This window comes from Elephas maximus, chromosome 20, assembly GCF_024166365.1.
Source record: "Elephas maximus indicus isolate mEleMax1 chromosome 20, mEleMax1 primary haplotype, whole genome shotgun sequence".
NCBI classification, from domain to species: Eukaryota; Metazoa; Chordata; class Mammalia; order Proboscidea; family Elephantidae; genus Elephas; species Elephas maximus.
Window position 1 is genome coordinate 67,299,930 of NC_064838.1, and position 27,500 is coordinate 67,327,429.

A 27,500-nucleotide genomic window follows, 5' to 3' on the forward strand; every position below is an offset into this window, starting at 1 on the left:
AATGGTGCTGTATTGTGGAGACAAATAAAGCAGAAAGAGGATAAAGAGTCAGGGGGCTAGGACTGTAGTTTTACAGAGAGGGTTCAGGGAACACTTCTTGAAGCAGCAGCATTGAAGGACATGAGGAAGTCAACCTCTGTGGCTATCTTGGTAACGGACTTTCCACGCAAAGGAACCATTACCTGCAACAGTCCTGTGGCTAAATTTCATGCAGATTTTTCTAGAGAAAAAAATTAAAAACATCTGGATTGGAGTCCTAGCTCTTTGCCCTTTACCAGCTGAGTAACTTTCAGGAAAAAAGCAACTTTACTTCTCTTGAGCGTCAGTTTCTTCCTCTGTAAAAACTAAGGTTAGATAGAACCACACACCTCACAAAGCTTTTTCCAGGAATAAACATGAGGATGTGTAAGAATGCACTTCATAGCCCTAAGGGGTTATTATCCAGTGTGTGTTCTAGGGGCTGTGAAAATTTTAGTAAAAGTTCTGCTACAACCTTGGACAAACTAACAGTCACACTGGGTTCCGCGTCTGTCCAGAGAGGATAAGGGTACCCACGTCACAGGGTGTGGTGCGGATTCAATGGGATAACCCACATAAGCACAGCGACACAGAAAACCCTCGAAATGTGACCCATCACTACTGTCCCTAGAGGAATTGCAAACCACAAGTGGGCAAGGCCTTCCCTGCTTTGCTCAGAACCAAGGTGCTCAACAGATGTTTGCTGAACGCTCAGCGGCCCAATGATTAAGAGCTCTGCTATTAAACAAAAGGTCGGCAGTTTGAACCAGGCGCTCCTTGGAAACTCTATGGGGCAGTTCTACTCTGTCCTATAGGGTTGCCATGAGTCGGAATGGACTCCATAGCAGCAGGCTTGGGTTTTTTGGGGTTGAGTACACGTAAAGTCCGTTCAAACGCTTTGGACATGGTTGAAGAGTTTTCCCCTACAACACTCTGCTGCGACATTCCAGCTTAGAAAAACGAGTTTCACTCTCTGAAGCCCTTTTGACACACGCAGACCTATCTTTAAAAGGCCCTGTAATCCAGCTATTATCAAACGGACTTCTCGAGGGCTTGCAGCGACGCTTGCAGGTCACCTTCCCTCATTCTCCACCTCCAGCTCCAGTCAGGCAGCGGACTCACTGGGCGCCCCAGCTGGACACCGCTTTTTATAGCGACGTGACGACGACGTGATGACGCCACGGCGTGCGGCGCCTGCGCAGAGGCGGCGGCGCGATGACGCGCAGGCCTGCGCGGAGGCCCCAGCCCCGCAGTCACCGGTGCGCTCTCCGAGGAGTCCCGGGGTTGGTGAGTCCACCGGGCGGAGCGGGGAATCGGGGCCCCGCTGTCCCCAGGAGCGCAGTGCTGCAGCCCCGGCGGGGAGGACGCTGTCGAGGCTGAGGGGTTCCTACGCCCTTGGGGTCTACGCGGGGCGGGGGGGCGAGGAGCCCGACGCGGAGCCCTCTGGCTTCGCTTCAGTAGGCGGAGTCCGCCGTGGGGTTTGCCTGCGGGGCTGCTGGCAGGGGCAACAGGGAGAAAGTTAACCTGGGCTAGCGGCCCCGGCCCTCCCCAGTGCGGGCAGTAGTCACCTCCTCGTAAAAGGAAAGCGGGCGGGAGGCGGGGGACGGGCCTGCAGGGATTCCGGCAGCAAACACGTGAACAGACGCCAGTCGGGGCTGCTGTCCTCGGTGCTGAACAAGCCCGTCTACCAGCGCTGGGCGCGCGGACCGTTAGGAGACCAAGCCACGACTCATAGCGACCCTAGAGCACAGAGCTGCCCCATAGGGTTTCCAAGGAGCGGCCGGTGGATTCGAACTGAAGACCTTTTGGTTAGCACTGAGCTCTTAATCACTGCCCCGCCAGGGCTCCATTGGTAGACACTCGTGTTTAATTTCATAAAATTGAGGACTGTCCGTGCTTAATTCCAGAACGGAACTTAGTTCTCCTGTCTTTTTCTCTCTGGGGGCAGGCTCCTTCACCATTTGCACCCGGGCTCAGGGCCTTCAAAGCCTTTTGATAGACCTCAATCTGTATTGACCCGGGCTCTTCAGCCAAGGTGAACTCGCTCCAGGTGCAGTGTGTGCCATGAAAACAGCATTCTCTCACCTCCCCAAACAAAGTGCTCAACAGATGAAGTGAAGTGAAGGGAGTAATTGTGTTTTTCCGCACCGTTACACTTGAAAAATACTCTCCTGTTTACAAGAGAGATGGTAGAACTGGGCAGCCTTCCAATAAAGGAAAGACCATGAGTTTCCAGTTGGTTCTCATACTTGTTTGCCTTTCTGTGTGTGTGTGTGCACATACATAAGGGATGGTTTTCCTGTGTTGAATTTTACGAGTGGATTTTTTTTTTCTTTCTGTTGATTCAATAAAGTGTTTACTAGTCTTAGTACCAGCTGCTTGTTTGTTCTGAATTCTGATTAAGGTTAGAGTGTGGAAAAAGGAGGAGAAAACGTGAAGTATGTTGAATTTACCTAAGTCTGAGCGTTCTGGATTGCATCTGGCATACCTAAAACTATGTATCATGAATAAAAATGTGTTTAAATGAATTCCTTCATTTTATCCATTATTACATCTTAAGTTTTATTTTCTCTTCTGAGAGAACCAATGGGTTGAGGTACTAAAATTATCAGATGTTGCAAAGCTGAGGACACATGGTAGAAGCAACTTTAAATGTTTTTATTATTTAGCAGGAAGCTTATAACTCTGCTTTGATTAAAGATGATCCCCTTGTTTGCTCAAGAAGTTCGCCTTTCTAAAAGACATGAAAAAGTGTAAGTTTTTGTTTTTCTTTTCAGGATAATCTAATTATATAAATGCTGTTGACTCTATGAGTGAAACATCATGTGCACAGAAGATTTAAAAATCCAAAAGCTATTTGTATTTTAATTTTCTCACACTCGAGTTGGTACATTTTGGTATCTGGGACTGTTAACTGTCTCTTAAAAATAACAAAGATTAAAAGGTATAAATATGTTGTATATCTTTTTACTTTTCACTGTTAATAAAAAAATGAAACCTGTTGTCGTTGAGTCAATTCCGACTCATAGTGACCCTACAGGACAGAGTAGAACCGCACCATAGGGTTTCCAAGGAGCTGCTGGTGGATTCGAACTGCTGACCTTTTGGTTAGTGGCCTGAGCTCTTAACCACTGTGCCACCAGAGTTCCTTAAACACCTACAGCAGCCAGTATTCCTAGGCAGTCTCCCATCCAAGTTTCACTATTAACAACTAGATTAATTCCCCCCTCCCCCTGCTCCCCCCCCCCCGCAGGCTCCACACTGATGTTTAATAGGTTTATCTAAACCTTTTATTTAGGGCCTACTTCATAGGTGTGTGGCCTGTTCAGTCACAGGCCCTGCACTTGGTAGGGCCTGGCATTTGGCGCAGTGCTCTAATGTCACCATCTAATTTCTGAGCAAGTATATCTGCTCCCCTCCCCCCATTTTCATTTTGCAGTGGGCCCTGCAGTTTATGTAGCCAGTCCTGCTCTGACAGGTAATAGGAACCTTCCCCTTCTCTACCTCACCTGGGCTCTCATGCTTTCCTTGTCTTTAATTACCAGGACGTCTTCCTTGGCCTTCTGTTTCCCTTACAGACATTACTGCCGGAAGACCTGGGTTTTTAGTTGCACCCTCAAGAACAGCCCTATGAAACAATGTTTCTTGAGCACCTGCACAAATGTTTGAGAAATGGTTAGACTGTTAACGTATACCACTGATGCATTTTTATCACTTGACATTTTTTTATTCATCATTTAAGAGGACCAAAATCTTGTAGAACAAATATTTGAACAGTGAGAAACTTTTAAAGTATATTATATGCAACAAATTAATTTGACAATCACTCTGACGTTTCACATCTTTCTTCAATCGCTGTTTCACCTTGCTGGGAGCCTACATACATACATACAGCCAGCCTCTCACTCATCTAGCCAACCATCATATTTCTCTTGGAAAAAGAAGAAAAATATTTTTATTGCTTCTTCAAACATATGGAAGTTTAGCACAATTCTAAATGTGTAACATGAGATTCAGGGGTACTGAAGTGTTAAGCAGAAGGTTTCGTATAGCAAGTTATATCAATGTACATGTGTGGGGAGGTATATATAAGTATGTGTACAAAGAGATATGTATTACAGTTTGCATTTTCACCAAAAGTTAAAACATATCTTCAACACCCTAAAATCATTTCAGAATACCAGAGAGACTAAAAAAACAGAACGGCATGAACTTATAGTATATACAAAGAATATGCTAATGAAAATAACTTTACTCACTGATTTAAGACTTACTGAACTTAGTTCATCTGAGTAAGTTTTTCCTCATCTTTTTAATTGATGGAGTACATGGTTTTCAAAATAAGTTGGACTTGGAGTAAGGTACAATTAAAAAATTACTTTTTTATATAGGAGAGGCAATAAAGTGTTTCCTTTTTTGTTAACTTTATTTAATCTTCATTTTTTTCTAGAGTATCACAAAGATTAATGTTACTTCAACAAATGAAGAATAAATATGGAGATCAAAACACAGACAAGGCATCTCAGAGTCAAGCAGCTGAGACTGCTTATAAAAGGAACCTTAGTCTTTTAAACGTAAGTTTCCATGAGTTTAGAATGGAGATTTTATCAGCTTTCTGAAAACATGAATTTCATAATTTTGATTTATATAAAGTTTTTGTTCTGCATAATAAATAAAATTAATGAAACAATATTTTTAAACCCATTTTAGTTGGATGAATAGTCTGCATAAACTAAATGTGTTAAATCGGTCAGAAAATCAATGATTACAGAAGGATTTTAAGGTCACCTTGTGTAAGAAGTAAGAAATAGAAGATGTAGCTTTCCATCTTCCATCTTCTTTTATTTGATGGGCAATCTTAAAAGACCATAAAGTAACCGTAACGTATTTAAATCCAACTCTTAACTATTTAACGTCATAAAAATAAAGAAAATTTGATTTTGCCCTATTGCGGCCACAGTCAACACACAGAATTCAAATCTGAGATAACATGTTTCCCAAATCCCTTTTGATGGTGACAGAGGAGGTGGTCAAAGTGTAGGATTGTGCGGGGCTTCCCCATTTGGCCGATGCGCCCATTTGGAGAAAAATCATCTGTGTAACGTTTTTGGCCGCTTGCTCTACTTTGCTTCCAGAATTGTATGGCTTCATCCATAATTAAAACCCTAAAGTTTGCTTCCACTCAAGCTTCCAAGAGATCCTATGACTAAAACAGTTGGTAGTAAGACTATATCATTTAAGTTATAAAGCAATGTTTTCAGTTTTTATTGTTAAATATTTTCATCGATAGGCATAATATAGTTATCTTCCCTCCTCAGTAAAGAATAAAGGGAGAGGAAAATTCAGTTCTCTTCTCAGCTTCTGGCAGTTTGATCCACAGTAATTTAAGTCACAGCCATAGTGCTACCAAAGCATTCTATATTGCCATATGTCTTACTTGCCCAATGGCGTTTGCAATATTTATTTTTAAATGGAAATACATAGGATAATTTGGAATTTGCCATGAAAAGCCAGAAAAACCAAATGAGAGAGCTTGAATACTAGCTCTCTGCAGCCAGTGATATTTGGTTTTCAAGTGTCTTCCTTTTAATTAGCAAGTATTTGATGGATGCCTGGAGGTCCCTTACTGTTGAGCTAGCTCTAGGCAGAAAGTGGAGAAACCAAACTAACTGTAAACCAGTGTTCTTGACATCAAGGAGCCTACAGACGTAGTTGTTGACCTAAGGTTGTCACACACAAAATACGAGACCTTATGTGATCAAATGTTAAATAGCACGTTACAGACTCAGTGTTACAGGAATACAAATAAAAAGATCTTTGAGAGCTAGAATATTCTAAGAGGCCTCAGAGAGGAGAGGAGGCTTGCACTGTATCTGAGCAGGCAGAAGACAAGGCGAGCATTCCATAGGATTCTTTCAGGATAGCCAAGACCAGCAGAATGAGTGGCTCTGCTAATGTCCATGGGACAGTGCTAACTGACCAGGAAAGTCACAGGAACAAGGTTGGATATGTATTGTGGGGCCATACTAAGAAGGTGTGCCTTGATATGTAGAAATAATATAATACTGACAGTGTTGGGGCAGAAGAAGAACATAGATTTATATAAGAAAGATACACGGGGGTATTTAAGGAACCTTCACTGGCTATTTGAATGCAAGGCGATTTCATGAGTGATGAAGCAAGCTGGGTGGCTAAGAAATCACTGTCATATCTACAAGGAAGCTAATGAACCTGGTGTCAGGTCATGAGGAACTTCGGTTTAGTGTGGAATTTTTTCCCTGATTATCTAAGCAATATATTCTCATTGTAAAAAATCTGAAAGGGTAAAGACGACTAAATAGCACAATCTACCCATCATTCCTCCTATCACAAATATTGTATATTTCCTTTCCTCCCTTTAATAAATGTTTACTGAACACCTACTACAGGCCAGGAAAAATGCTTGCTTCTAGGAGTGAAGCCTCTTCCGTGTCTTTTTTTTTTTTTTTAACGTTCTTCCAATTATTTTATATGCAATTTTTTTTATCCTGCTTTTTCTATAATTTTTAAAAAATGATGCAGAATAGATTCAATGGTAGTTAACAAAAAGGCCTTGAAAATCCTGTGGAGCACATTTGCAATCTGCACACATGAGGTCACCATGAGTCAGAATCGACTCCAGGGCAGCTAACAACAATGACCAAAAAGTCATTTTGGAAGTGAAATCATTAGCACTTGGTTAGGGAGTGTTAAGTTGGTTGGCAGACTTTAAGAACAGTATTTTGCCCACAGAATCCTTCAGTATTGCAACTCAAGGCTTGAATTTTTTCTACAGTTCCTTCAACTTGAGAAATGCCAAGCACGTTCTTCCCTTTTGGTTTTCTAACTCCAGGATTCTATGGGCAAAATACTGAACAATGCCAGAAGCATCAAAAGAAGATGGAAGGAATACACAGAGTCACTGTACCAAAAAGAACTGGTCAATGTTCAGCCATTTCCAGAGGTAGCATATGTTCAGCCATTTCCAGAGGTAGCATATGATCAGGAACGGAAGGTACTGAAGGAAGAAGTCCAAGCTGCACTGAAGGAACTGGCAAAAAACAAGGCTTCAGGAATTGACAGAAGACCAATTGAGATGTTTCCACAAATGGATACAGCACTGAAAGTGTTGGCTCATCTATGCTAAAAAAATTGGAAGACAGCTACCTGGCCAACCGGCTGGAAGAGATTCATATTTATGCCTATTCCCAGGAAAGGTGATCCCACTGAACGAGGAAATTATAGGACAACATCATTAGTGTCACAGGCAAGTACAATTTTCCTGCAGATCATTTCTGAAGCTCATTCAAAGAGGCTGCAGCCGTCTATTGACAGGGAGCTGCCAGAAATTCAGGCCAATTCAGAAGACAACGTGAAGCCAGGGATACCATTGCTGATGTTAGGTGGATCCTGGCTCTACACAGAAAATGCCAGAAAGATGTTTACCTGTGTTTTATTGACTATGCAAAGACATTTGACTGTGGATCATAACAAATTTTATGGATAACACTGGGAAAAACAGGAATTCCAGAACACTTAATTGTGTTCATGAAGAACCTGGACATAGATCAAGAGGCAGCTGTTCGAACAGAACAAGGGGCTACTGTATGGTTTAAAGTCAGGAAAGGTGTGCATCAGGGTTTTATTCTTTCACCATACCTACTCAATCTGTATGCTGAGCAAATAATCCAAGAAGCTGGACTATATAAAGAAAAATAGGGCATCAGGATTGAAGGAAGACTCTAACAACCTGCAGATGATACAACCTTGCTTGCTTAAAGAGGACTTGAAGCACTTACTGAGGAAGATCAGAGACCTTCAGTATCGATTACACCTCAATGTAAAGAAAACAGAAATCCTCAAACTGGACCAATAAGACCCTCAATGAGATGGATTGATATGGTGGCTGCAATAATGGGCTCAAGCATAACAAGAATTGTGAGGATGATATAGGACCAGGCAATGTTTTGTTTTGTCGTATATAGGGTCACTGAGTCTGAAGGGCACCTAATAACAACAACAGAATTTAAGAAGCATCTAGACTGGATTACTTTAGGTTCTAATCTATAGGTTAGATTACTTACATTAGATTCAGTTCTAATCTAAAGGTTTAGATTAGACTCTAATGGTAAAAATTAGATTAGATTCTCATCTACAGTGCCCCACCCCAGTACCTCTGCTTTTTTGAGCATAAAAACTTTTTTCCAAAGATGTAAAATGGATAAATATGGACCTTTCTGGTATAAAGTTCTCCTTCAGGCTTTCCCTGCCTGCCCTGCTGTGGTCCTAGGAATACTGTGTGAAAACCACTGATCTAGGTTAATCTCTTAATTCAGAGACAGGGAAACCACAATATTAATGCTCCTTATCAAGAACAGATGAAGTTACATCTGGAATGTGTACTTAAGAAGTACAGAGTGCACTTTAAAAATGGTTCCATTGGGGCTTGGAAGGGTTCCCTGTAAAGTTAGTAACCAGATAAGCGGGAGCTCTATCACCGTTCGTTATCTGACCTCATTTACATCTTCTGACCAATGTTTTGAACACTCAACAGAAACGTGCTTTAGCTTTTGGAAAGGAAGAGAGAACACTAGCATTTTCTAATGATGTGATGACATAGTAAGACCAAAGTTGTTTTAAAACTAGCACAAGTTGAGTAAAATTAACAGATAAAAAGTAAACGTAGAAAAATCGATAGCAAGCCTATGTATATAGCTGGAAAATATAAGAGATCACATTCATATTAGCAATACAATGATAAAATAATTGAGAATGCACTTAACAAAGGATATGCATAATCACTGTAAAGACAATTACTGCATTTAAATGGGAGATTTAAAAGAAAATTTAAATAGAGATATATGCCTTAATGCTGGCTGAGATTATGTCTTAAACCAGTTTTCACAAACTTATCTTTAGATTGAATAAAATTCCAACAAAATTTACAGAGAACTCAATACAATTTCTCTAAGTTCACTTGAAAAATAAACAAGACTATCAAAGAATGTTTTTTTAAAAGAGAAGGAAAAAGGAAGAGAGTAACCCTATCAGATACTAAACACCAAAAAACCAAACCCATTGCTGTTGAGTTCATTCTGACTCGTAGTGACCCTATAGGACAGAGTAGAACTGCCCCATAGAGTTTCCAAGGAGCGCCTGGTGGATTTGAACTGCTGACCTTTTGCTTAACAGCTGTAGCACTTAACCACTATGCCACCCGGGTTTCCTATAAGATATCAGAACATATTAGTACATAAATGGATATGAGAAGTGAGAAATCAGTCAGGTTCACAAAAATTTTGCTTTGGTCGTTAAAAATCATGAAGGACAGTGGACTTTGAAAACACAGGCTGAATGACTTTTCCGATTAATATAAATAAAATGAAACTTATCTGCCTTTTCAAACAATTAACATGACTGGTATAGAAGAGGAAGGCAGGATTTTATTTCTATAAATATTTCTATGATACAAGCTGTCATCCATCCCAAATTTAGTTTTACCCAGAAAGGCAACTTGGGGTTAACACACGCCATCTCATGATGTAGCTGGACAAACAGTAAGGTGAGAAAGAATGGGAAAGTGCTGTGGAGATTAGAGATACAAGGCTTCCACTGAGAAGCGCCCTGGAAGCCCTCCTGGCAAGGTGGCAGGTAAGCCGGGCTTTCAACCAGCTGCCACCGAGGAGGGCCAATGACTGACAGGACATGTATCTCCACTTGCCGCCATAGGTTTCTCGCTTTCTCCAGTTCACCAAAGGCACAGCGATAGAGTAAGTTTCACAGATGCTTAAGTGTGCCTTGTACCAATGAGCCTGTAACTCATACTTTATTATCTTACTTTTTCTGTCTCAGAAACTGGCCTTCTAGCAGAAGGCTTAAAACAAGTTTGGCCAGAGTTGGGCTCAGTATATACATAAAGTGAGATGGAGAATGTTGGGTTGGGGGTGGAGGCGGGGTGGGCAAGGAGGCAAGATGGCCACAGCACAGGACATTTTTGAGTTCCTATTTTACCCTTCCTAATTATGAGCAGCCTTACTTAAACACAGGCATCTGAAACCTGCTATATTTTATTCCTTCTCATTTAATTGCTAACTATTTATATGAAAGATACGGCGGTCTGCTTCCGTCAGGATTTACAGCCTCCGAAACCCTAGGGGATTGCTACGAGTTGGAATCAACTCGGCAGCAGTGGGTATCTCGGCGGCAGTGGGTATTTCTGTGAAAAGAAATTCCCCCTCGTCAATTACGTTTAAGTATCGTTTATATGGGAAAATGCATGGTAAGTTCTAGATTCTTTCCCTTTCTTTACTTTGTAAAATAATAGGCTGGTCCTCTAGCATCTTGCAGAGGTGACCAATGAGCTGTGTGTGTGCTTAATATACCTGGAATTTGAAATGTTTCGATCCATTGCAACTTCTATTCTTCCTGATGCTCAAGTTGTCCCATCTTCACCAAATGGGAGCCTGCAGAAGGTGGCTCCTGAATGTCTTTGACATGATGCTGACAGCTTTTGATAGTTTCTTTTCTTTCTAGTGTGTTTAGATCTTTCAGACTCACTGTGTGCATTTGCTGCCCAGACCTAAAATGATCCCGTGCTCCAAAGAGCCCTGGATCCTTTTTGTGGTCACTTATTGCACTTTTTTTTTTTTTTTTTTAACAAAGAAAATACATCAAGAGTTCATATTGGTATTTCTAGTTCAAATATAGGATTGCAAGGTTTTAACTTAAAATCATCTCTCTTGTCCCTCTATCTTCTTTTCCTCACACCAAAAACCTCATTTCTCTAAGAATTTTCCAACACCAGCATAACTATTTACTTTATCCTGATATAGACATCACTAGCACCAACATCATTACTGAAAATCATTTTCATTTCGATGATTTTTGCAATTCTTTTTGTCCTTAGGGTGCACCCGACTACAAATGTTGGATCAAAAAGCTGGGTTCTCCGAGACCACTTGATACAGTTCTCTGTGGGGTTATGCCATCAACTCAGTTAGCAGTTAATTTATTTCATTTTGTTTTCAATTTTTAAGATTGTATTTTTATTTGTTCTATAAATACACAAAGATGTAAACAGTCTACTGCAAATCTGTAAAACAAGGTATAGTCAGGAAGTCTAGCTTCTCTCTCCTCTCTTCGCTTCTGCCTCCCTCCCCCTGGGTAACTTTTTGTTTTTTTTTTTGAGTTTTTGTCTTATACTCAGGAAACTTTGACGCCTTTGCACTTATTCATTTTTGAATACAGGCAGTGCCCAGGTTATAAAGGAACCCATTCCTGAGTGTGCCCTCATGTGGGATTTGTAGGTGTGTCGGGACAGGTGCACCCGGTTTCCATTTAGCCTTACTTCAATGCAAGAGAAGGCGGGAAGCCTTTTCAGTGATTTAAATGTTGCGTGTGCAGCGAGTGAAGGTGATTGCAATAAGGAGTTTGTTTTGAGTTGGGGTTGTTTCAAACGTTTCAAAGAGAGGGCAAATTTACGTTACATGAAAGGGCAAGGACGAGTTGCCCCTAAGACAGACGTTGGTACCTGGGGACTTCCTATGTATTTAAGTGCCTACCACATGCCGTGCACTTCAGTTGATACATTGATGCGTAGAGGTTGTGTGGACATCGTCCTTACGTTCTAGCAGCTTGGAGCCCTGGTGGCACAGTGGTTAAGAGCTTGACTGCTAACCAAAAGGTTGGCAGTTCGAATCCATTTAGCAGCTTTTTGGAAACCCTATGGGACAGTTCTACTCTGTCTTATAGGGTCACTATGAGTCAGAATCCACCTGAAGGCAACCGGTTTGGGGTTTTTTTGTTGTTGGTGTTTTCTAGCAGATAATGATCAAAGGGAAGGTTTTTATATGGAAGTATTGGGATTGGAGAGGAGATCTCAGCACATGACTTTTTGTGCCCGTATTTCATCTTTCCAAATCATGAGTGTATTCATTTAAATACAAGGTTCCAAGACCACTCCAAACGGGCACGTTGTCCTAACGGGGAAGCCCCACACAATCATACATTTTGACTACTTTCTCCGTCGTCATAAAAGGGATTTGGGAAATACATTATCTTAGGTTTGAATTCTCTGTGTTGACTGTGGCCCCACTAGGGCAAAATCAACTTGTTACACAAGGCGGAGGTCAAACTGCAGAGATTTTCCAATCAGGATAAGGAATTTAGACATCATTCTCTATGTACTAGGTCTCTATTATTTGTTTTTAATCTAAGGAAGGACATATTTAAAGTAGTTCTTCAGGAAGACTAGTGAATCCCATGTTAGGTATTGATCAAAGTGGAGTAAGATGTCGTCTACTCACGAGTGAGGGCTCAACAAGTATTTGCTGAAAGAATGAATATAATAAGGGCATAGCATTGGAAGTGGAGACCCTGGGGGGCACAAATGGCTAAGGCAACTGAAAGGTTGGCAGTTCAGACCCACCCAGAGTGCCTCGGAAGACAGGCCTAGTAATCTGCTTCTGAAAGCACAGCCTTGAAAACCCTATGGAGTGCACTTCTACTCTGCACATACGGGGCTTGCCACGAATTGGAATCGACTCAATGGCAAGCAACGACAGCAGCACTGGAAGTGAAATGGAAAAGACTAGAAGAAGCATCTTGAAGAACAATCCTGTAGAGCTCTGACATTTAAAACGGCAGGGGTTAAGGAGTTGGATATGGAGAATACAGCATAGGTATCTAGGTGAATACAGTCCCCACCAACAGTAAGACATTAAGTAGGGAGAATATTAGCTTAGTTTTAGTTAGTTAGGCTGAGAAGTAAGGACTATGAAGAAAAGTCAGCCAGCCCTATAGTAATAGTTAGCTGAAGACAGAGAAGCAATCTTGGAGGGAGGAAAGGTAAAAACATGGGGACAGATGCCACAAATCTTAAGAAAGCCCACACTTAGGAGCAAGGAGAGAAAAGAGGAGCCAGCTAAGGAGAAAGAAAAGTAGGAGTCAGAAAGATGAAAAAACAAAAAAGTCTAAGAAAGTGAAATATCACTTAAGCTCAAAAAGAAGTTCTTAGAAGGGTGATAATCCGCTGTCAAAATGCTGCAGAGATGACAGTCAAGTTTCTAACTATGGCCTACTTTCCCAGGCCACATATCCCAACTTCTCTCCGCTCTTCCATAAGGTATTTTCTGGTCTTCAAGAAAAATGCTTCCAATATTGCCTACTTGCTAGTGGCACCTAGATCTGCCACTTGCAGTAACTTCGTAACTGTTCTCAGAATAACGGTATCATTGGGGTTGTGGTTATTCTATTTGTGTTCTGGTTCTGACTTATAAACATAAATCTTTTTCCTAGGACCTTGTAAAATCTCAACGCAATCACAAAATACTCTGGCTTCTGTATCTTATTTGGCATCGGCATCAAGAGCTCTTTAGCATGTGTCTCCTCTGTAAACTCCTGATATAGGGTAGACCCTCTGCTAGAGGGGCTTTTTATCCCTAAATTGATGGGGTTTTTTTCCCCTTCAGATTACCTCCTTCTAGACAGCAGGTGCGTCAATGGTTGTACAACTTTGGGGAGTCCCTTCAGGGAATTTCCTGTTTTTCCCTTTTACGTTTCACACCCATTCCTTGCTCCCGCCACTGCCATCTGCTGCCTCTTTTCTCCTGTTCAGCTTTGGCGTCTTCACACCCCACTCCCACGTCCCTTCCCAGCTCCCTCCGTCTGTCCAACAGGCCTGTACTTGGACTGCTCCAGTGCTTGTGCAAGGATCAAAGAGCCTTCTCTTTTCTACCAACTCACTGAGCTCAAAGGAGACAGAATTTACACAGCCATTAACCAAGGTCTCTGTGAACTTGACATACATGAGAAATAAACAGAACACAGGTGATTTTGGGGAGCTTATTTATGAAATAGGGCACAAATGCCTCAGTAACAAGCAGAGCCCTGCATTTCTGGGCATGAACTTCATGCATGTGCCAAGGTAAACTCTTTACCAGGATATGAATTAAATTTACTCTTGAATTTTTACAACCATAAGAGAAAATACACTGAATGTCATCAGCTGAGTGATAACACCACCTATCAATTATACTGTTTTACACTACCTAAATTTCCTGTTGAAATTATCTTAGAAATCTAGTACTAAAAATTTCGACAGTATAGTGGAAAGGCTCTTGTCAGGGACTGAGCTACCTCTTTGAATTTTCTTTTTAACATGTGGAAAATTTCTGTAAGTATGGTATATAAAAGTGGAACTTTGAATAAATGTCACATATACCATTAACACACAGTTTCATAATCTGGGGAGACTGGAACTCTTCACTTTTAAGGCTAGCACAGTGTAGGTCTGAGTGTCTGTTTCAGTATCTGAATATTTGGCTTTTATCTTTGTGACGTTTTTAGGTAATTTCAGAGCTAAGTGCATGCTCTGAGCAGTTGTACAGGAAGCTCTTTTGGCAAGAATTACTGGCATTTACTGGCTATTTAAAGTGAAAAGACAGAACTTAGAAGTACCACCACCCCATCTATTTTAAAATAAGCCCTGCACTTTCTACTTTCAAACTGGGGTAACCCACCAATGATCAGTTCTCCTACCTGAGCGCCCCTCCCCCTCTACTCACGTAGTATATTCGGAGAATATTTAAAGTGAGAGACTTGGGACACAGACCCTATCAGTACAGGTGTCACGTCTGTATGTTTATGTAAATACACTTCCTCTTTAAAAATCTATTGTCTCTTACAGGATATAGAAGCAGCAGCAAAGTCTCTACAGACCAGGATTCACCCACTTCCACGGCCTGAGGTGGTTTCTCTTGAGGTGAGAATCTTAAAAGTAAAAAGACAGCCCCTGTCAGTGCGTTCTAAATCAAGCAATGGTTATGTGTAGTTCCACTCAGTAACACATGGGGTTGCCGTGAGTCAGAATCCATTGACAGCACAAGGCAACAAGTGTGTATTTCTCAGATTTACTGATCCACTAAGATAGGGTGTGTCTGCTTGATCTTCATACATCCACAATTATATGCTTCATGCATAGAGGGTGAACGATAACTATCGTGATTGAAAATTATTTTTTATCAAGTGGAAATTTCACAAAGACCCCAGTGTCTTTTCACCTCGTCGGCTGAAAGCAAGTACCCTGTTAAACCACAACCGACAATACGCACTGACGCTGAAGATGACAGCACACCTAACCGACGGGTGTTTCCTGCTGGAAAAGCTCAGTCCCTTCACCAGAAATTTAGCCAAAGCCATTTAAGTGTGTATCATCATGCAGCATACCGTGGCTTTTGCCTGTTTTATTTTGCGCAGTTCAAGAAGAGATTGGGAATTAGTTGGCAAAAAATAAACCATATTTGGTGTATGATTGTGTTTGTGAATGACTGTGAACTTACTACATAAAGAATACTTTGAGCTTTATTTTTAATGACCTTTCCCAAATACAATTTTGCTTCCTGCCTAACCTGGGAGATGAAGACTCAAAATTAAAGGAAGAGAATTTGCCCCTCAATTTTCTGTGTCATCTAAAGTAATAAGAAAAGTCAGTGGTCAAGGACTGAAAACACTTTGGTACAAAGTTGTGCCTTGGACGTCTTTTTCTTTGTTGCATTCCCCAAGACCTGACGCTGGAGTGTTGAGGGCCCACCCAGTAAGGGTTAGTCCAGCTGTGAATGGCTGAGAAGCCCTAGTTGGTATTTTTCTTAGCTAGCCTTGCACAGCAGGATGGCCCTTATTGAAGCATGCCAGGCTGTGGGCTGTTTCTCCGACCACAGGCCTAGTTGTGGGGACATGTAGAGTCCCTCGCCATTTCCTGCTCTCAGAACGCTGTACCTTCTTAATGCCCATCGTGAGTAAGTACGTGCTCCTAGTGCTGTCAGATCCTTTGGCTGAATTTCCCAAAATGAGGTCAGGAGTGATGATCTAATAGAAAATGCACTTGCTTTTGGCAGTTTGGTTTTATTTCACATCCTTAGGGCAGTATCTCAAGAAACCAGCAAAGCTCCTATACACAGTATGGTGACGCTCACATGCTCCTGTAGCCTGTGATCACTGGAAGTCAGGCCAGTAATACGGCATCTCAACATTCAAGTTGTTTGTATTGAAAATGGTTAGATGATATTGACACAGTGAAATAAACCCGTGACAGCTGGAACTCAGTGGGACTGCCTTGTCTTTCCAGGACTCCCAAGTCTTCCACCTTTGACAAAGCGCAGCCTTACCACTTTTCTATCACTCCTTTTAGTGGGAAATGTTTGCGTTTTACTTCTGTGACAGGTTCCTGCCTTACACAGGTTCCACTTTCACAGGTTTTATCATATTATTCTCTTATCATAAAAAAAAGAATTAGGAAGAAATTATGATTTGTTATACCAGGTGTCCTTCTAAAAGACATAGTAGATCCATATTTTTACTATTTTCCCTACACTATTAAACCCACTGTCGTCAAGTCGATTCCGACTCATAGCGAACCCTATAGGACAGGGTAGCGTTTCCCAGGAGCGTTTCCCAGGAGCGCCTGGCGGCTTTGAGCTGTCCACCTCTTGGTCAGCAGCTGTAGCGCTTAACCACCACGCCACCAGGGTTTCCAAATTTAGGGAGCAACATACTAACTAGATCAGTTCCTGATCTCATCCTGGGTGAAATCTTTTGATGTTAATTCTGAAACGTGTTCATGTTTAATCATTTAATTATAATAATTGTAGTATGGGTAATCATTTGGTGTAGGATCTGAAACACTAAACAAAAACATTTGATTGTTGTAAAGCCACAAGCGATACTACTGGCAGTAATCCCAAGGTTGGCCACAAGAGGGCGTGTAAAATCACAATAACACCCCCAATTTGTAATTCTGCCAGCCTCTGGTTTTACACAGAAATTTGAAAATTAACACTAGTAAGTAGCCAGATTTTTTTCTAAAATTAACATAAAATGTTCTGCAGAGGAAGTACATTCTACATATATATGTGCGTGCCTGTGTGTGAGTGTGTGTGTGTGTACATACACACGAGTGAATAAACATTCAGACTATTATGAAGAGCCAAGTTCAATTGCTTGATATGCTTTCTTTACTTTTGGATTTTTTTCCCCCAGGCTCGTTACTGGGCATCAGTAAAAGAATATATTCCCAAATGGGAACAGTTTCTTTTGGGAAAAGCACCATATCCTATTGGTGCTGAAAATCAAAATGAAGCAGAAAAAGAAGTACAGCAATAATGTCTTCGCATGCTGTTTCAAAAAACCTGTTTAGTAAAGCTTAATATCAAAGAACATGCAGGTGATTTCAGGGACTTTGGGAATCAAATACCTCCACATGGCTCTGTTAACTCTGAACTGACAACGAAAAGAAGAGGACGTACTGGAAGGCCTCAGGTTATCACTGAGAGACCTACTACCATTTCAAGATGATGAATTTGCTTTCTGCCAAACCCATGGACGCATTAAGAACTAATACCGAAAGCTGGCCTACTTACTAATTAAATGGTCAAATGAGTGCTGTGTGTGTCGCTTAAAAACTCATTTACAGTTATTCTCATCTAAACTGTGAATATTGGTTGTCAGTTCTGATTTTAAGTTTTCTAGGGTCTTTATTTTCCAATTATTTTACTATGGGAGGAGGCACAGGATCAAGATGGTTGTTTGCAAATATAGTTTCTTCTAATAAATGAAAAGACGATGGCCTTTAACTGTTTCAGTTGAAGAAAATCTATCAGAAAATAGGTTCATAAGATTTTGAATCTCGCAGATAATCACACCTCTAAAAGTTCTGGGGAAGGACTGAGCGTCCTGTTAGTAGCCCGTTGTGGGAGGGCTCCGGCTTCGCCTTGAACAAGGGTACCTGTTAGAGCCGGGAATGTTTACTGGACTTTAACTTGGTTTTTAAGGATTGCCATCCCTATGAAGACAAATAATAGCCCCCCCTCATCTTTTCATCTCTAAACGTTCCCCCCCTCCCCCCGCTCTTTATTTCTAAAACAGTTGTCAGGAGGTTTTGGGTCACAACCCTAACCAGCTTTAGTTCACCTGTTTGAGCATTATGTATATATATAAACACGTACACACACATACATACTTTTATAAACCGAAACTCATTGCCATCAAGTTGGTTCTGACTCATAGCGACCCTACAGGACAAAGTAGAACTGTCCCATAGGGTTTCCAAGGAGTGGCTCATGGATTTGAACTGCCAGCCTTTTGGTTAGCAGCAGAGCCCTTAACCACTGCACCACCAGGGCTCAGATACACACACACAGCCTCTGTTAGCAAAGGGAATCTACATTATATTACAATTAAAGATTTTAAATTTCCAACTGGTTTATGTTTGTAAATGAAAATAATAGGAAAAGCTTAAAAAAAAAAAAAAAAAGCTAAGTTGAAATGTCCACTGTGCTGATAAGTTCCTCAAAAAACTGCCATCTTGGAAATATCCTGTTGAGTGGGTGTTGGTGTGGGTAACAATACCGTTGTTTTCATAATACGTGCTGGCAGCTTAGCACACTTGTCTCCAGTGTTAGCAGTTGTAATTAAGGAACAAACAGCACAGGGTGTCAGTCCGATGACAATCTCATCTATCGTGTCACAATACAAAATGTCACAAAATATTAGAACCGTTACATAACTATAAAAAGTATCAGCTTAAACAACATTAAAAAAAGGAAGACAGAAAGGAAGAAAAAAGAAAGCTGGCGTAGAGAGCAAAACAATTTTACACCTTCTCAAGAATGTTTTGTCATGAAGAAAAATGGATAATTTTTTTCCGTGTTACGTTACAGTTTGGGTTCTAGCCATCCAGCTGATTTAGCAGGAGAACGCAGATTTCCCCCAGCAGCTCCGAACTGGTAAACAGATTTAGACGTAGAGGAAAGGAGCCTGCGGGAGTTGTTGTGTTTTTCTTTAACATCCGGCCTTTCCCAGCATATGCACACAGGAAGAAGGCGAATGAAGCACGTGAAACTGAATTCTTTTTAGTCAAAAAAAAAAAAAAGGCCGAACATTTGCTGAGATGGTAAAATATTGTGTCAAGCAAGTAGGAACATTCCAAAATTAAACAGTGGTTAATAAGTTAATGTCCTCACATATATGAGCATACACTTCAAAATATGTAAATTAAATCGCCAGCAGGTTAGATTAAAATACAAAATGAATGGCAACCTAACCATCTCGGAAAAGGCTGGCGTCTTCCCTCGCCCAAGCCGACTGACCTTCTAAATAGTTGAAGAGAAAAGCACCCGATGAACACAGCCTGGTCACCTCTGAGGGTGGAGGGGGCATTTCCACCCTTGGGCAGCAGCGTCTTCCCACTTCTAGCTCACAGCTCACCAACCCTGGGAGATGACTTACTCCTGCCCCTACGGATCTCTCCCCCCCCCCCCCGCCTTGTAGACTGGAACAGATTGCACCACATGGTGTACGCTTTAAAGAAAAAAAAAAAAAATTTTTCACCCTTAGGGACCTGGACACCCAGTTAAAGGGCTTTAATATCCCTCATGGTAAATTAGCTTCACATAGGAATTTTCAAATACTGCTTTCCACGAGGAAGAGAGAAATGCATGAAGTAATATATATTTTTGTACATTTAGTAGGAATCAGACAAAGAAAAAGAAACGACTAATAGTTTTCCCCTAACTCAGTATCCTTATCACACACTACACTGTACCTGCTGCTCTCCATGGAAACTATGAATTGGGTTTTTTTTTTAGAATAATGGAGTTTTCAAAATAAAGGGTTTAAGAACCTGTTTCCAGAGCCTTTCTTAGATTGTTGCAAATGCATAAATAGGCAAAACTCATTTTCTGCTGAAACACTTCTGGTAGATGAAATTATTAAATTAGAAAATGCTAAGGATCAGAAGGAGCTGCAGCTTTTCTCCAAACTTCCAAAGATCCATTTTCAGTACCAAGGAAAGGGCACAGCAGTCTGGGAGGGTGACATGTGCTCCTTCTCGTAGACAGGGAGCAGTGCAGGTGACACCAAAATTACAGGGATGCAGGTTTTCTCCTCCTGGCTTAACTTGGCAGCTGAAGGCTCAAGGATGATCTTTTCTTTCCAACTTTCACTTTTCTGGCTCATTCAGCTTTTTAATAATAGTAATAAACTGGATATGTGGGCATATTGATCTTTTAATGAAAATTAAACTTACCTGGAGGTTATTTTTTCACTTCTGAGACAACTGGAAATGTCCTGGGCGGTGTGTGTGTGTACGTGTGTGTGTGTGTGTACAAAACCAGGGTGTGCAATCACCAAATTCAGACAAGAGGAAGACATTAAGCTTTAGCTGTAAGAAAGCCACGAATTTGGCTCATCTACAAAATATATTCTCTTTCCTTTTCCTTCCTTAGTCTATTAATCTTTTTACTCTAAGCCAATTCACATACTCTCATTAAAAAAAAAACAAGTTTTATTTATAATAAAGTCTTAAATTCCCACTGAGGAAGTTTCTTTCCCCCTCCCTTTCAAAAACTGCCCAAACGTAATAGCTACAGGGCTTAAAACACTCTTCTTTTCAATAGTCTGCCCTGTTTTGCCCTCTCTGCTTTAATTAGGATACTAAGATATCTTTTTTAGGAATGTCTGACCAAAATCAGTCTCCAGAGAAGGAAACAGCCAGGTGATGATTTCATCCAGGACAAAGGTCTGTGGAAACAGGGAGGAGCTGGGAAAAGGGAGAGAACCTTGAAAATGGTTCAAGTTGGAACAAGGGTTTCTCTCTCTCTCCTTCCGTGTTTCTGGGTGGTGCTTTTTTGTTTCTCTTATAGTTTAGAAATTAATTTGTCTACATAGGAAATTTAATTCCCCATTGCTAACAAAAGAATGTTTAGCATTTTCTGGGACAAACGTGGGACGTGTCAAACTCTGGCAGTTAAGGAGAGGGCCGATTTGTGGGTTTGACACCTGGCATTGTGATCTCTGTTTCTCAGTGGAACTGAGATTATATCCTTCCCCAGATCCAACAAAAGGAAAATGTCTCCAACAAAGACAGAAGGCTGGAAACATTTCCGGACATCGTCTTAACCTCTCAGAGTCAAGTTTCCCTGCCTGCAAGAAAAAGGACCTGGTTTTCTAAGAGTAATTTTTTAAAGTTCTTGCTATTTAAAACACTCTAACTTGTGTCTCAGACAATGACAGAGACTGAAATTCTGCTAAAGGAGTATCTAGAGTAACTACAGTAAAAAAAAAAAAAAGTTGTATTTAGAGGAATCGATGTAATGTTATTTTAGAAAGGATAATTCACTTTGTTTCTATCATTTTCATGATAATTGATCAGGTGTTTGCTTGCAACCTAACCTCTACTGTTAAGGTCAAAGAATTTCCATTATTCCTTCCTGACTCTAGTTATCAATGTGGAAGTTTTTCTGATATTTTACACAACACCAATCTGGAGACAAATCAGAGAGTGACAAATTCCCTTTCTATATTTTGCCTATTCCATCTATCTTGTCTCTATCTTCTCACTATCACTTAATTATTTTTGTTCCTGGTTTTCAATAATTTATAAGGTCTATGGTTAAGACCTCAGCTACTAACCAAAAGGTTGGCAGTTCAAATCCACCGGCCTCTCCGTGGAAAGCCTATATGGCAGTTCTACTCTGTCGTATAGGGCTACTATGAGTATAAACCGACTCGATGGCAATGGGTTCAGTTATAACACTTGTGAGGAGCCATGGAGGTGCAGTGGCTAAGCACTCGGCTGCTAACTGAAAGGTCTCTGATTTGAACCTACCAGCTGCTCTACAGTAAAAAGATGTAGCAGTGTGCTTCTGTAAAGATTACAGCCTTGGAAAACCTATGGGGCAGTTATTCTGTCTTGTAGGGTTGCTTTGAGTCAGAATCGACTTGACAGCAAAGTTTTGTTTTGTTTTGTTTTTAATAACACTTATAATGAACGGCTGGTGGCACAGCGGTTAACTACTTGGCTGCTAACTGAAAGGTTGGCTGTTCAAACCCAAGCAGCTGCACCACAGAAGAAAAGGCCTGGTGATCTGCTTCCATAAAGATTACAGCCAAGAAAAGCCTATGGGGCTGTTCTACTCTCACATGGGGCCACTATGAGCTGGAATCAACTCGCCAGTGCCCAACAGCAACACAACATAACACGTATACTAGAAACCGCTGATCCAAAAAAGCTTAAGCACTGAGATGTTTAAAAGAAACGAAATGTAGAAATCTTTCAAATGATATTCAGTAAACACGGTTAACATTTGAGCAGCATTCACTCACTCGTTCAGCAGACGTTACTAACTGCCCACGTGTAGCAGGGTCCCTGGGTGGTGCAGAGGGTCTGTGCTCAACTGCTAGCCTAGAGATAGGCAGTTCATACCCAGCCAGCAGTGCCACAGGAGAAAGATCTGTTAATCTACTTCCATAAAGATTACAATCAGAATGGATTAAAAAAAACCTGACCCAGCTGTATGCTGTTTACAAGAGATACACCTTAAACCTAAGCATACAAATAGGTTGAATGTGAAAGGATGGAAAAAAATATTACATGCAAATAATAACCAAAAGAGAGCTGGAATGGCAATCTTAATATCAGACAAAGTAAACTTTAAGACAAAATCTGTTAGAAGAGATAAAGATGGACATTAGTGATAAAAGGGTCAATTAAGAATATTTAACAATCACAAATATGTACCCAAAATTGGGGCACCTAAATATATAAGGCAAATACTGATAGAATTGAAGGGAAAAATAGATAGTACTACCACAATAGTTGGACACTTCAATACACCACTTTCAATATTGGACAGAACATCTAGAAAGAAGAGCAACAAGGAAACAGGGGACTTAAATGACACTATAAACCAACTAGACTTAACAGACGCATATAGAACACTTTACCCAAAAACAGCACAATATACATTGTACTCCAGTGCATGTGGATCATTCTCCAGGGTAGACATGTTAGGTCACAAAGCAAGTCTTGATAAATTTTAAAAGGTTGAAATCATAAAACTTATTTTCTCAACCATGACAGAGTGAAGCTAGAAATAAGCAATGGAAAAAAAAAAAAAAAAAACCCAAAATACACAAACATATGGAAATTAAATAACACACTGTTAAACTACAAATGGGTCAAGGAAAAAAATTAGAAATTTCCTGGAGTCAAAATGAAAAGGAAAGCACAACACACCAAAACTTCTGGGATGCGGCAAAGGCAGTACTCAGAGGGAAACTTATAGCAATAAATGCCTACATGAAGAAAGAGAAAAGATCTCAAATCAACAGCCTAACTCAACAACTCCAGGAACTAGAAAGAGAAGAACAAACTAAGCCTAAACCTACTAGAAGAAAGGAAATAACAAAGAGCAGAGAATAAATACATAAAATGGAAAACAGAAAAATAGAATCAATAAAACCAGAAGTTGGTTCTTTGAAAAGATCAACAAACCAACAAACCTTTAGCTACAATGACAAAGAAAATAAGAGAAAAGATGCAAATAATCAAAATTAAAAATGAAAGGGGGGACATTACAACTGGCCCAAGAGAAATAAAGAGAATTGTGGCAATATTGTGAACAACTGTATGGCAGCAAACTGGATAACCTAGATGAAATGGACAAATTCTTAAAAGCACACAGCCTACCCAAACTGACTCAAGAGGAAATAGAAAGCCTCAACAGGCCATATCAAGTGAAGTGACAGAATCAGTGATCAAAAACCTCCTCCCCCAAAAAAGGCCTGGACCCAATGGTTTCACTGAGAAATTCTACCAAACATTTAGAGGAGAATTGATACCAAATACTGTTAAACTCTTCTAAAAGATAAAGAATACTTCCTAATGCATCGTATGAAGCAAACATAGCCCTGATACCCAAACCAGGTGAAGACACCACAATAAAACTACAAGCCAATATCTCTTATGAATATAGAAGAAAAATTCTCAAAAAAAAAAAAAAAATACAAGGAAACAGAATTCAACATCATACACTATAACCAAGTGGGATTTATTCCAGAAATGCAGAGATGGTTCAGCATTAGAAAATCAATTAATGTAATACACCACATCAATAAAACAAAGGAAACTAAGAACCCAAGAGACAGAAAGGGCCACATGAACCAGAGACCTACATCATCCTGAGACCAGAAGAACTAGTTGGTGCCCGGCCACAATCGATGACTACCCTGTCAGGGAGCACAACAGAGAACTCCTGAGGGAGCAGGACATCAGTGGGATACAGACCCCAAACTCTCATAAAAAGACCATACTTAATGGTCTGACTGCGACTAGAGGAATCCCGGCAGCAATGCTCCCCAGACCTTCTGTTGGCACAGGACAGGAACCATCCCCGAAGACAACTCATCAGACATGAAAGGGACTGGTCAGCGGGGGGGAGAGAGATGCTGATGAAGAGTGAGCTAATTAAATCAGGTGGACACTGGAGAGTGTGTTGACAACTCTTGACTGGAGGGGGGATGGGAAGATAGAGAGAGAGGGAAGATGGCAAAATTGCCTCGAAACGAGAGACTGAAAGGGCTGACTCAATGGGGGAGAGCAAGTGGGAGAAGGGAGTAAGATGTATGTAAACTTACATGTGACAGACTGATTGGAATTGTAAATGTTCACTTGAAGCTTAATAAAAGTTAATTAAAAAAGGAAAAAAACCACATGATCATCTCTATGGATGCAAAAAAAGCATTTGAAAAATCCAGCACCGTCTCTTGATGAAAACCCAAAAGAAGATTGAAATAGAAGGGAAATTCCTCAACATGACTCAGAGCATATATGAAAAGCCAATAGCCAACATCGTACTTGAAGAAGATAGACTGAGAGCTTTCCCTTTGAAATCGGGACCAAGACAAGGGTGCCCACTCTCACCACTTCTATTCAATACTGTATTAGAAGTCCTAACCAGACAATAAAACAAGAAAAAAGAAATAAAAGGTATCCAGACTGGAAACGAAGTAAAATGATCTCTATTCATAGATGGTATAATTTTATATATAGAAAATTACAAAGAGTCCACAAGAAAACTTCTAGAGCTAATAGGAGAATTTAGCAATGTTACAAGGTACAAGGTCAACAACAAAAATCAGTTGGGTTTCTATACACCAGCAATGAGAAATCTGAAAGGAAAATTAGGCAAACAATTTCATTTACAATAGCATCTAAGAGAATAAAATACCTGGGAATATATCTAACCACGGAAGTGAAGGGCTTATACAATGACAACTATAAGGCATGGCTGAAAGAGATTAAAGAAGACTTAAATGGAAACATGTCCCATGTTCATGGATTGGAAGACTTAATATTGTTAAGATGTCAATATCACCTAAAGCAATCTATAGATTCAAGGCAATCGTGATCAAAATTCCAACAGCCTTCTTTACAGAAAGAGAAAAACCAATCTACAATTTTATATGGAATGGCAAGAGGTCCTGACTAAGTAAAACGATATTGAAAGAGAAGAATAAAGTATGAGGACTCACACTTCCCAATTTTAAAACATTGTGTATGGCTACGGAAACCCTGGTGGCATAGTGGTTAAGTGCTACGGCTGCTAACATAAAGGTCAGCAGTTTGAATACACCAGGCGCTCCTTGGAAACTCTATGGGACAGTTCTACTCTGTCCTATAGGGTCGCTATGAGTCGGAATTGACTCGACGGCAATGGGTTTGGTTTGGTCTTGGTGTAGACAGCTACAGTAATCAGAACAGTCTGGTACTGGTATAACAATAGACACCAATACCAATGGAATAGAAGTGAGAGTCCAGAAATAAACTCACACATCTGTGGTCAACTGGTTTTGACAAGGGTGCGAAGTCCATTCGATAGGAAAAGAAGAGTCTCTTCAATAAATGGTGCTGGGAAAATATGGATTTCCACATGCAAGAAAATCAAACAGGATCCATGCCTGACACCATACACAAAAACAAATTCAAAATGGATTAAGGATCTGAATGTACAAACTAAATCAATAAAATTCTTAGAAGAAAAAGCAGGGACAACACTGTCAGGCCTGGCTCTTGACGATGGATTACCTAACATGATAACAAAAGCACTGGGACTTCACAAAAATTAAAAAATTTTGTCCATCAAAAGACTTTACCAAAAAAGCAAAAAGAAAAGCTACCGACTGGGAGAATATCTTCAGAAACCATATATCCAACAAAAATCTAATAGCCAAATTATATATAAAACTTCAACAACTTAACAAAAAGACAAACAATCCAATAATAAAATGGGCAAAGGACTTGAAGAGACATTTCATCAAAGAGGACATTCAAATGGCTACCAAACATATGAAATGATGCTTAGCATCCTTAGCCATCAGAGAGATGCAAATCAAAACCACAGTGAGATACCATTTCACTACCACTAGGCTAGCTAGGAAACCCTGGTGGCGTAGTGGATAAGAGCTACAGCTGCAAAAAAAAAAAAAAAAAAAAACCACAAATGTGGGCTGGAATGCAAAATGGTACAGCTGTTGTGGAAAGCAGTGTGAGAGGGCCTGAAAAAACTAAAAATAGAACTATTATATGACCAAGCAATTTCACTCCTGGGTATATACCAAAAAGACTTGAAAGCAGAGACTCAGAGACTTTTACACCAATGTTCACCGCTGTACTACTCACCATAGCCAAAAGGTGGAAACCACCTAAATGCCCATCCACAGATGAATGGATAAACAAAATGTGGCACATACATACAACAGACTACTACTCAGCCAGTAAGAGAAATGAAGTCTTGATACATGCTGCAACACAGACGGAGCTGGAAGACATTATGCTGAGTGAAATAAGCACTAAAGGACAAATATTACATGACCTCGTGTATATAAAAAGATAAGAAAGTCAAATATATGGGACCAAAGTTTTTTAGTGGTTACCAGAGGGAGGGGGAAAGGAGGAGTTAATGGTGATGGAAATATCACATTGATTAAGGGTAGGGGTGCACAGCTGATTATTGTAATTTCTATGAATAAGTTGTATACCTATAAAAAGTTAAATTGACAAAAGTTGTGTGACAGACATATTTACAACAACAACAACAACAGCAACAAGTGAGTAGCTGCTGAGGATGCTTATGTACAACCAAAACCCTGATGGGATCTGGTTTCTGGGTTTGGAGGTTTAGGGTCATGGTTCCATGGGACATCCCAGTTAACTGGCCTAATAACTTGTATAGTGCTTCTATTCCTGTTTTACCTCCTAGTTGGTTTTACATGCAGAAACTGTTGAATTGGTTCACGTTTTGCTGTGTATATTCTCAACAACAACAAAGTAAATAAAATAATAAAAAAAAGATTACAGCCAATAAAACCCCAAGAGGCAGTTCTACTCTGTGATACAAGGGGCCACTGTGAGTCAGAATCGACTCCATAGCATCAGGTTTTTGGTACTGTGGAGCAGGCACAGTTACTTTTAAGCACTGAGAATACAGCAGTGAACAAAACAGCCCCCCCAAATCCGTGTCCTTATGGAACTTACATTCTGGTAGGGTAGGGGGTGGGAGGGTGGAAGACAGAGCTAGACAATGAACAAGAAAAGTGATACACAACATGGTGCTGGTGTTAGCTGCCAT

The 27,500-nt window shown here is 40.5% G+C and overlaps 1 protein-coding gene across 2 annotated transcripts; it reads left to right on the forward strand.

Annotated features, from left to right (window-relative positions):
- Positions 1–1,226: 1,226 nt before the first annotated feature.
- On the forward strand, positions 1,227–17,855 carry C20H3orf14 (chromosome 20 C3orf14 homolog). 2 transcript variants are annotated; one of them, XM_049861700.1, is made up of 5 exons: positions 1,227–1,305; positions 2,688–2,771; positions 4,469–4,592; positions 14,723–14,797; positions 17,071–17,855. In XM_049861700.1, the coding sequence occupies exons 2-5, from the start codon at positions 2,719–2,721 to the stop codon at positions 17,191–17,193; spliced, it is 375 nt and encodes a 124-aa protein (XP_049717657.1). In that variant the 5' UTR covers positions 1,227–1,305; positions 2,688–2,718; the 3' UTR covers positions 17,194–17,855. The 2 variants fall into 2 exon arrangements, with proteins under 2 accessions (XP_049717657.1, XP_049717658.1); XM_049861701.1 differs by having other exon boundaries at positions 2,691–2,771.
- The last annotated feature ends 9,645 nt before the right edge of the window (positions 17,856–27,500 follow it).